Source organism: Cucurbita moschata, unplaced genomic scaffold, assembly GCF_002738365.1.
Source record: "Cucurbita moschata cultivar Rifu unplaced genomic scaffold, Cmos_1.0 Cmo_Scf00043, whole genome shotgun sequence".
In the NCBI taxonomy this organism is placed as follows: Eukaryota; Viridiplantae; Streptophyta; class Magnoliopsida; order Cucurbitales; family Cucurbitaceae; genus Cucurbita; species Cucurbita moschata.
This window is the reverse complement of record NW_019268559.1, coordinates 446036-456463: the sequence shown is the minus strand read 5'-3', so window position 1 is coordinate 456463 and position 10428 is coordinate 446036. Positions and strand designations below refer to the sequence as shown.

The 10428-nt window shown below is 33.3% G+C and overlaps 2 protein-coding genes across 7 annotated transcripts in view; both read left to right on the top strand.

The window, feature by feature from the left end:
* The window catches only part of LOC111433917 (molybdate-anion transporter-like), a 4525-nt gene extending 2774 nt beyond the window's left edge, over nt 1–1751 (top strand). For 3 of the 4 annotated variants that reach the window (XM_023071188.1, XM_023071189.1, XM_023071191.1), the window contains exons 6-8: nt 95–310; nt 386–488; nt 818–1483. In XM_023071188.1, coding sequence (XP_022926956.1) covers nt 95–310; nt 386–488; nt 818–879 — 381 coding nt within the window. In that variant the 3' untranslated portion in view covers nt 880–1483. The other variant, XR_002708883.1, reaches the window with a different exon arrangement.
* A 2476-nt stretch (nt 1752–4227) lies between these two features.
* The window catches only part of LOC111433549 (ABC transporter C family member 2), a 23854-nt gene continuing 17653 nt past the window's right edge, over nt 4228–10428 (top strand). Inside the window, exons 1-9 of one of the 3 annotated variants that reach the window (XM_023070617.1) lie at nt 4228–4495; nt 5071–5495; nt 5900–6078; nt 6549–6588; nt 6833–6986; nt 7663–7777; nt 7866–7946; nt 8349–8373; nt 8722–8778. In XM_023070617.1, the coding sequence (XP_022926385.1) occupies nt 5163–5495; nt 5900–6078; nt 6549–6588; nt 6833–6986; nt 7663–7777; nt 7866–7946; nt 8349–8373; nt 8722–8778 (984 nt within the window). In that variant the 5' untranslated portion in view covers nt 4228–4495; nt 5071–5162. Of the gene's footprint in view, nt 4570–5070; nt 5496–5899; nt 6079–6548; nt 6589–6832; nt 6987–7662; nt 7778–7865; nt 7947–8348; nt 8374–8721; nt 8779–10428 lie in introns of all 3 variants that reach the window. The other 2 variants (XM_023070619.1, XM_023070618.1) reach the window with 2 other exon arrangements.

Below are 10428 nucleotides of genomic sequence, written 5' to 3'. Positions count from 1 at the left end.
CCCCCCCCCCCCCCCCCCCCAATTATATTTTCAAGGATCATTAAGCTTCCAATTTATCATTCTTTCTTTCTGCTTTTGCTGGATTCTGAAACAGTTCTTGGTAGAACCATCCCAAGTGAAAGGTGGGAGCATCTCTTTTTCAGGCTGCATCCAGTTGGTTGGATTCTGTGTCTTTGAGGCTTGTGTGGGTATATTCTGGCCATCCATTATGAAAATGAGATCCCAGTACATTCCTGAAGAGGCGAGGAGCACCATTATGAATTTCTTCCGCATTCCTCTTAATGTCTTTGTGTGTGTCGTGCTGTACAACGTACGTATAATCATGCTATTTCTTTTTGCGCCTCTTGTCAAGTATTGATCGATTGCTTGTGAATTTTCTTTGAAGGTTGATGCATTTCCAATCAGTGTCATGTTCGGTATGTGCTCAATTTTCCTGTTCGTGGCCTCCATCCTGCAGCGGCGCCTCTTGGTGATAGTAGAGAAGCTAAGTAAGTATACTTCACAAACAAGCTAATAAGTAGTTTTGATAAGATAATGCGAAGTGGGGCAGAGAAATGATGTTTCTCAGATGTTTTAGTAAGATTGTAGTGCGCGCGTGTGCGCAGTTGGATGATGGAAGTCTCACATCGACTAATTTAGAGAATGATCACGAGTTTATAAACAAAGAATACTCTCCATTGGTATGAGGCCTTTGGGGAAGCCCAAAGTAAAGCCATGAGAGTTTATGCTCAAAGTGAACAATATCATACCATTGTGGAGAGTCGTGTTCATCTAACATGTGCAATGACATTATCCATACCTGATGTGTGTATGACAGAGATAGAAAGCAGGCCTAGTTTCCGGGAAAAGGATGCAGAGATGGAGCCCTTGAATGCGTGAGGCCTTTGGGGAAGCCCAAAGTAAAGCCATGAGAGTTTATGCTCAAAGTGAACAATATCATACCATTGTGGAGAGTCGTGTTCATCTAACATGTGCAATGACATTATCCATACCTGATGTGTGTATGACAGAGATAGAAAGCAGGCCTAGTTTCCGGGAAAAGGATGCAGAGATGGAGCCCTTGAATGCGTAAGGTCACAAGAACACATATCTGTGCTCCTCCTCAGAAGGAAGAAGAAAAAGGTTTGAATATCTCTTTCATGGCTGTGTTCTATGCTTGAAGTTGTTAGCAGTAGTAGTAGTAGCGCATATCTACTTTTTGTAGTCTAATTCTTGCTTTCTTTCTCAATTAATATCTATGCCCGCTGCTGCTCTCCCACTGAAATCTAGGTGAAAGATGCTCTAATTTGTTGCCATTCACATTCCCATTATGTTACTGTTCTCTTTTATATGTAGACTTATTCTTTTCCTGTATCTTAGTCACTTTCTATCTTTTTTGCCAATTGTCATGTGCTCCCAATCCCAATATGTAGTAATGTCACTTTGAGAACAAGGGAATTAAAATATGAGAATTGTGATTACAGGAATTTATAGGAAGTTTGTCTAATAGGATGGAAAATCTCTCCTTAACGGTCTGTACGCTTGAGTTGTTTTAAAAACTTTGCGGACAAGTTCAAAGAGTACATATCTTTTAAAAACTTCGAGGGAAAGTGCCAGTGAGGAAGTTGAGCCCCGAGAAGGGATGAACACGAGACGGTGTGTGAGCGAGGATGTTGGACTCCGAAGAGTAGTAGATTAGAATCCCACATCGATTAAAAAAAAAACGAGTATCAATGAAGATGCTGAGCTTTCAAAGAAGTGAATTAGAGGGTGTTCAAGGGGTTGTTTTAAATTTTACTTTTATTTTGATGATATTGTATTTTATGACCACCTTCTTCCCACACGACCGCCGGCTTTGAATCTTGATTTTTTCAGAAAGGGGGCGGCGGCGGCGGCGGCGGGGGGGCTCTGCATTTTTTTATTGTGCCTCCGCTGTATGCGCTGATGCAATTTCCATGTCCCACTGGCATTTATGTGATCATAATGACAACATTGCCCTTTTTCTTTCTGCTCTCGAGTCTCGGCTGCTGATGGTGGTTTAAAAGACAATACTGCCCTTCTCTCTTTAGTCGTATACACACCTATCCATACTAATTACTAACAATGAAACCCTACAAATAAGAGGTCTATTTATACAAATATTAATTATATTTATTTGATAATAATTAGCTAATTAACTATTATGATCACAAATAAATGCTTACAGTAAATTAATAATAACTGGAACTAAATTAATTAATATATTATTAATCAATATACGATTTCCGTACTTAATTGCATCCGTTTTAATTTTAAATTTTTTTTTAAGTACATCGGCTTATTAATAAAATTAAGTATATATTTCAATGAAATAATTTATTGCAGCGGAATAATTAAGTTTTTTAGTATTGATTATACGCTTAATTTAAATGTACTGGCTAATTTGATTTATTAATTATAGTAAAATGGGTGCATATTAAATATAATTAATCAAGAAATATACTCTGTACCCGTGATTTTTTAAAAAGAAAATCACTCTTAATTAGCTAGATTATTATTATTATTATTATTATTATTATTATTATAAGGCAAAAGAATAAAGTGGCGTGAGTCCAATACAATGGGAAAGTGGTGAAACAAAGGACAAAATCCTATCGAAATTGCTTGCTTGTAGCTGTACAACCATCCATACCAAATCTTCATTTTTGTGATCATAATCCACTCAATTTAATCAATTATTTTCAATTTTATTTTAATTAAACTTTCAACAAAAATTCTATATTTTATTTTCAATTTTCGATTTCATCAAATTTTACTTCAAATCATCTCTAACCTTTCTAATCTTTTTCTAAAAATTTAAAAACATTAATATTACCTTTTAAAATTAATGTTTTTTTTTTTTTTTATCATGTACTAACTATCGGTCGGCTAAAATTAACTATAATAATATTTTTAAAAAAATTTAAAAGCATTTTTGAGGTTTATTTTTTAAAATATATTATATATATTTTAAAATAAAATAAAAAATTTAGAAGTATTTTTTATTAATTTGGCCAATAATATCAAAACACGAGATTGGATACTCCATAGTAGGATCCAACGGCCGAAACACACTTTAAACGCCAAACACGTTCCATCTGGTTTCCAAGTCACGTGACTGACATAGACTGTTCACACGGGTCCCATGTACCTCGTAGGAATAAATATATATAAAACAAACAGTTTCAAATAAATGGTCTTCGGTTTTATTTTTTGTAATTAAAACTGGAATACATAAATATAATTATAGATGGTTTAAATATTTATAAAATTTAAAAAAAATCCAATTAAAAAAAATAAATAATTGTCACTCCTGTCTGCCAAATCCATACGGGATAGATCTTCCATCGCAAATCAATAATAAATAACGTAGAAAAGCTTGGAATTTGTGAAGGCTGTAGACTTTTAAAATTGGGAGAATCAAACTTTTGTGAAAAGACAATATTATTTTATTTTTCTTTGGGTCTTCCAAACATTTATAATTTTAATCATATAATTTAGAAAAAAATTAGAATTTCACTGTCCAGTAAATTTATGAAAAATTTATCTTATATATATATATATATATATAATTAAATAATAAACTTTCTTCATTAATAAAAAATAAAAATAAAATAAAAAGCCGCAAGCAATGATGCATGCACCACTGGTCAACGAGGGTGAAGCTAAAAATTGGAGAAAAGTTGAAAGAGATAAAAAAGGAAAAGTAAATGATGATGACTTCCAATAAAAAATGATCAATTTTTGTTTTTTTATAAAATAATAAAAATAAAATAATCATAAAGTAATAAGAGAAATATCGTAAGCAATGATGCATTTGAGCTTAGTTTTTGTGCCCCCACCGGACACTGCACAGTTCCCACGTAGAAAATTATCCTGTTCTCTAAAATGTTATAAAAAAATAATAATATTTTAGTTTTAATAAACCTTAAAATTAATTTTGATGGAGGCGGATTATATAAGTAGCTGTCATTTTCATTATAAAAACGCAGTGAAATAAGTAAAATAAAATAATGAACACAGGAATAATTAGTATTTGTACTTTATTGAATTACGAAAATAAATTACAGTTCAAATATATGTGATATTATTAATATTTGTGATCAGAAATTATATTTGTAGTCAAGATCCAATGCATTGGAAAACTGGTTGATTTATATTTTTAATGAAAAAAAAATAAGAAAATTATCATTTTTTATTATGTAATTTTGATACCAATCAATTTGACACCGTTCATCCCGCGGGCTGAACTGTTCCTCTTATCTGTATATTACATACAGCTCCATGTTCATAAAAGGAATCTGATGGTGGCCACGGATTTCTGCTGCTTCAGGCTGTGATTTTGGTTCTGTAGCTGGATTTCTGCTACTTCAGGCTGTGATTTTGGTTATGTAGCTGGATTTCTCAAGTTCCGGCCTCCAGATCGATTTTTGGCGCGTTGTCCTCTCTGTTCTTCAACTTTTCCGGGAGATTCCATCATTCATTCGCCATCTACCGGGTAAACTCTTGCTTTCTCTTCGTTTCTTCCCTGCCTCCTCTCTCCGGCCTTCATACTTGGAGGTTGATTTTCAGGTTCTTAGTTATATGGATGTCATTCTGGTTCTGTTTTATCTTGGATTATCGAGTAATCAATTTCCGGTTGTAGTTTCTTTTATATTTATTCATTTCTCGTACCTGAGATAATTAGTTTCGATATTTTTTTTCGACTCAATGTTGTTGTCTTTTGGATTGTATCTGCGCTTATATGATTACTCTAATTGGAGATTGGCGAAATGCATTATACGGCCATGAGTTTTAGTTCTTCGTTTAAGATTCTTGAACTTTTCTGTTTGGTTTTGTGTCGCAATTGGAGCGACGTGCTAATAATTTTTTTTTTCACCCGGTATCCATAGTTTGATCAGTGATTGCTTACCGAATAATCTTGACAATAAATGATCGTTTCGAAAATGGTGAGCTCATGCAGCTATGAATTTTCGGTTGCAACTAGCAGAATTATTCTGCTTAGAAGACAAAATTTGAAGACCGACTAGATTTTCTGTGTAAGGCTAATTTTCATTGATTATTCGTGTATAGGCTCGTCCTCGTGGCAGGCGACAACGCCAGGTTAAGGAAGCAGCAGAGGTGGATTATGTGCTTGCAGTAGGAAAGTAAAAAGTAAATCAAGAATGGCTTTTGAGCCGTTTGTTTGGTATTGTCGACCAGTTGCTGGTGGTGTGTGGACGAAGGCAGTGGAGAATGCTCTTGGAGCTTACACACCATGCGCCATTGACTCTGTGGTTATTGTTATTTCTCATCTGGTCATTCTAGGTCTATGTATCAACAGAATATGGCTGATCAAGAAGGATTTTAAAGCACAGAGATTTTGTTTGAAGTCAAAGATATACAACTACGTTCTGTGTTTATTGGCTGCTTACTGTGTATTTGAGCCTTTATACAGATTGATCAGGGGAATTTCAGTTCTGAATTTAGATGGCCAGGGTGCACTTGCTCCATTCGAGGTAGAGTTTTCTTAAGATATTTTAATTTTTTTTTCTAAGTAGCGTTTCTTTACCGAATTTAGAGTATTCACAGTTTGCAATTGGAAATGTGTTTACATGAGAAAAGTAAAAAACTATTTTGATCTTTTACTTTGCAATTTAGTCAAAATAAAAAAAATTGTAGTCTTTTTTGGTCCACAATATTATTTAAAAAGCTAAAATTATATGAGATGATGTAAGATATATATGATATGTGGGCTATCATAAGAATGAGAATTTAGTCCGAAGAAGATTTCAGGGTAAGAAAGATTGAGATATTGTCCATTTAAGTTCTTGATGTATAGCCGAGTAGAAGTATTTTGTCTATCATTGGACATATTGGGTGTTTGGATCAATGAGTTCATTCTTATGCCCTTTTGTTTCAGGTGGTTGCCCTGATAATTCAGGCTCTTGCTTGGTGCTCGATGCTTGTAATGCTTGTCGTCGAAACTAAAGTTTATATTTCTGAATTTCGATGGATCGTCAGGTTTGGAGTTGTTTATACATTAGTAGCAGATGCTGCAATGCTCAGTCTAATTTTATCCGTGAAGGACTTTTACGAGAGGTATTTTCTATTTTAATCTTATAATTAGCTACGATAGCTGGATGCCATCTTATTGTTGTTCCTGCTGTTCTTTCTTTGAATTATTAGTTGTCAAAGTTAAAAATACACTGTGGAAGATGCAGAAATTATTAGAAATTGCATTCAATATATTATTTTGTCTGTCATAACAAAAAGAGAAGTAAAGAAAATAAAAGAGATTAAGATATTAGGAGGAAATTCAACAGTATGTAAATCTTACATAGTTGTGAAATATGACATCCATCTTTTGAGTTTAGAAATGTAGAGCATATATCAACTAGGATGAGATCGTTGTGGCTGTGATAATCTAACGACCTTATGATTATTAAATTAGTTTCATTTGCAAGTAAAGGGAATTGGAGTTTAAATGTAAAAGTTTGACCAGTTTTTTGAGCATGCATTTGGGCATAAAACTGAATCACTGATTAATGGTCCTATTTCTGTCTTTTCAGAGATGTCCTATATTGGTACATCAGCGAAGTCTTTGTCCAGGTTGGTTTATTTCTGTCTCTCATCTCTTATACAGTATCTGCATTATTTTGCAATTTATTGTTGGAGGAGAATATGAGGATCTCTAATGACTAGTTTGATGAGTTGTTTTGGTATTTGCTACAGTCAAAGCGTTTACCAATATACTTTTAAATAATTATAAAATACCTGTAATATTAAATATAAATTATGTTAATTTTTCATTTCCCCTTGTGAGCTTTCTTCTGAGATTTTATTCTCGCTGTAGGTTTTATTTGGTGTTCTCTTGGTCGCATATGTGCCTAGCTTGGTTCCTTTTCCTGGTCACACCCCTCTTAATAGTGAATCTGTTGATGATGAATATGAAGAACTCCCTGAAGGGGAACGTATATGCCCCGAGCGGCATGCAAATTTATTTTCAAGTAAGTATTGCTTTCATAAAATCCCATGCCATTACTTTTTGTGAGATGGATTCGGAGGATATATAAGTTGTTTTGTATTATCTAAGACGTAAATGATGTATGGATGTTATGAACTATTGTCAATAGTGGGGGGAGTTAAAATAATGGGGAAGGTGAGTGTCTAAAAGGTACTGGCTAGGGTGGAGCTAGAAATTTTCTTAGGAAGGAAATTTCTTTTACATGCCAACATCACATGTCATATGGGCTGTGTGTGATAGGACTTCAAAATTTAGAAAATGTTTAATAGGTTCTTAAATTTTAAAATTTTTACCTAATATGTCCTGAAGGACTTGTTTACTTCATAGATTTTGTCCTGGGTTTTCAAACATACATATCCTTTGTTTTACAAGTTTTCACTTTTAAAAATTCAGGGTATTATTATCTAGTGAACTTAAAATTCCATCCCACCTGAGTTTTTTTTATACCCTTCGTATTAGATAGATTAATTTGATATATTTGTCTGAACCTTGGCAGATATATACCTCCTATTAATTCACTCTTAGGTATTTTTACTTTTTAGCTTGAGTTTTGGCAACCCAATCAGTTTGCTAAAGAATGAACTGAACACTTGTCCAACAATTTGTTTTGTTCTTCTTAAATATGTATTGCCGTTCTAATTGTGGTTACTTTATACTAGAAATTACTTTTGGGTGGATGGATTACATAATGAAGTTAGGATACAAAAGGCCACTCACGGAGAAGGATGTATGGAAATTGGATTTGTGGGATCGAACTGAAACATTATACAATAAGTCTCTCTCTCTCTCTCTCTCTCTCTCTCAACATTATTTCTGCTGATTCTTGCACCTCTTTTTGGAGCTTATTTACTGTTATTTGTAGCTTCCAGAAAGCTTGGGCGGACGAGTCTCAAAAATCCAAACCATGGCTTCTTAGAGCATTAAACGGCAGCCTTGGAGGAAGGTAAGTAGAACGCGAGTGAAAAATGGTTTCTTGTTGATACAATTGTTAATTTAGAGTTTTTATATATAAACCCCCCAATTTTAGGGGTATAAATTGAATATTTCCCTTTAAAAAAATTGCCTATCTAAAACAGTGCTGATTAGAGACCCTTTTAGGCACATCAATGCTTCCAAATATAATGCACTATGAGAGGTAAAAACAAAAAATACAATTTTTCAAAAAAAAAATCTTTAAGCAAAATTAACTGTGGTTAGATTTTTAATGAAAATGTATTATGTGAAGTGCTGAAAATGAATTGGATATGTGCTACTTCCTTTTAGTACATGATTGAATACTACTCGTTTTGGTTCTTATTCTTTGCATTGTTTTTGTTAATTTTCTTCTCTTTTTCCCATTCAATAGGTTTTGGCTGGGTGGCTTTTGGAAGGTAATATGATCTTCCTCTTGAATTTACTAGCATATTTAGAGGAACTTTTTTGGGAACGTATCCATTTATGAACAAATATTTGGTTATCAAATTTGTAAATGTCATAATACACCCAATATCTGAATAATTTTTTAGCCTTAGTAATTGTTATTGTCATTGTTTATTGGTTTAGCTTAAAGAAACGTTACACTTCCATCCCAAATATTGAAGGGAGCATGTTTTCCATCTTAAGAAAAAAGGATGGATAGTATTGAAGAGGCTAATTTACAGGAAAAATTGAGTTCAATTCTTGTGTTGTTGTGTTATTTTTGTACTTTCTGTTTGACTAACATGTTGTGGGACTTGTAGATTGGCAATGATCTGTCTCAATTTGTGGGGCCTGTCATCTTGAATAAACTTCTCGAGGTTGGTGGCCTTTTTTATCTGGTGTACTATACTTCTGCTTCACCATTATACATTTACTTGGTAGTTTGACTTGTGAACTTGCATCACGTTCCATTTATTGTTTTTGGAGCACTGTGTAGGAATACTGATTAGTTGAAAGCTTTGAAAGTATATTAGGCTCCCCTATGTTTTGACTTTCTACCTCATCCTTTTAGGAATGAGTTAGACTTATTCCGCATTAATTGTTTAGTGAAAGATAAGCTACAATTGGCAGCATTTTTTAATAGGTTAATTTAAAGAAAATAAACATTTTCTTTTTTTACCACGTTGGGTGGGAAAGGTTGCTGAAGAAATGTGGACAAGTTATCCTCCTAGAAGTTTTGATGCTACATTGCACCAAACATGAAGAATCTAAAACAAAGGCAGTCAATGGAGATGCTTTGCTATGCAAGCATGTAAAAGAATAAAATGACTTTATTTTCTAGCCAACTCTATTGGACTTTTTTGGTCCTTACCTTTATTTTACTTTTAACAAATTGATTGCATAGCTTGAGTTTGTGTATTTTTGTGTTAATGTGAGCATGTATTTATGCCTCATAGGTTGGAGGTGAGTATTGGGTAAGTGGATAAACAATTATTTTTTGAAACTTTGGAAGTAACATAGAGATTTTGAAATTCAGTAATCAAAATGAAACAATTCAAGGACCAAAATGTGCATTTTAAAAGTTAAAGGGGTCAAAATAGAATAAACTTGAAAGTTTAGGAACCAAAATGAGATTTAGGTCAAGCAGTCAGCTTGACCATAGGTCAATTGGTTAAAACATATATCTTTGTTCAAGATGTAAGAGGTTTGAATCCTCCACTCTCGTGTTGCTGAAACAATAAATGAGAAGAAGAGAGATTTAAACCTAAAATATATATTTCCATTATAGTTCGGTTTTCTATGAAAAGAATTATGTAAACGGATAATCTTCTATACTTGATCGATTGTAAGTGAATAATATGATATATGCTTTAGGCAATAGGCATTCTTAGATGAACCACAGTGAATTAGTTTAGTAGTTGATAAGGGTCAATGTAAACAATAAAGGGCTTAGAGGGAATGAGTTTAAGCAATGGTAGTCATCTACCTATAACTTAATATCTACGAATTCTCCCGGCAACCAAATATTGAAGGATCATGGGGATGTTCTGTGAAATCAATTTGGTGTGTGAAAGCTGGCCTCTACGCTCATAGATATAAAAGGAAAATAGTCCCTTCTTGGATGGTTCTTCGTCCCATTAAGTGTTAACTATACAAGCTTAAAAAAGCAGGAAACTTTAGCCTATTTTTGTTGATTTGAAAACCAATTTAATTCAACTTATATGAATTATGGTTTAAGCGGAAGCATCAAATTTTTTAAGATGAGTAAACCTTGGTTGGAGTGTTTCAATATTTTCAAGTTTGAGGCTTCTCAATGTTCCTTTTCTAATTTCTTTGATTGTTATTCCCTTAGTGGTATTTGTATTAATTGATGTGCCTTCTTTAGCTTTTCTTAAGTTACTCTGTTTTTGTTGATTTCGCATTTGCCCTTTTTTCATCCTTTACGAGTTGGTATCTTGAATGTTTTATCCTTTTCACGTAAAAAAAAAAAAAAAAAAAAAAAAAAAAAAAAAAAAAAAAAAAAAAAA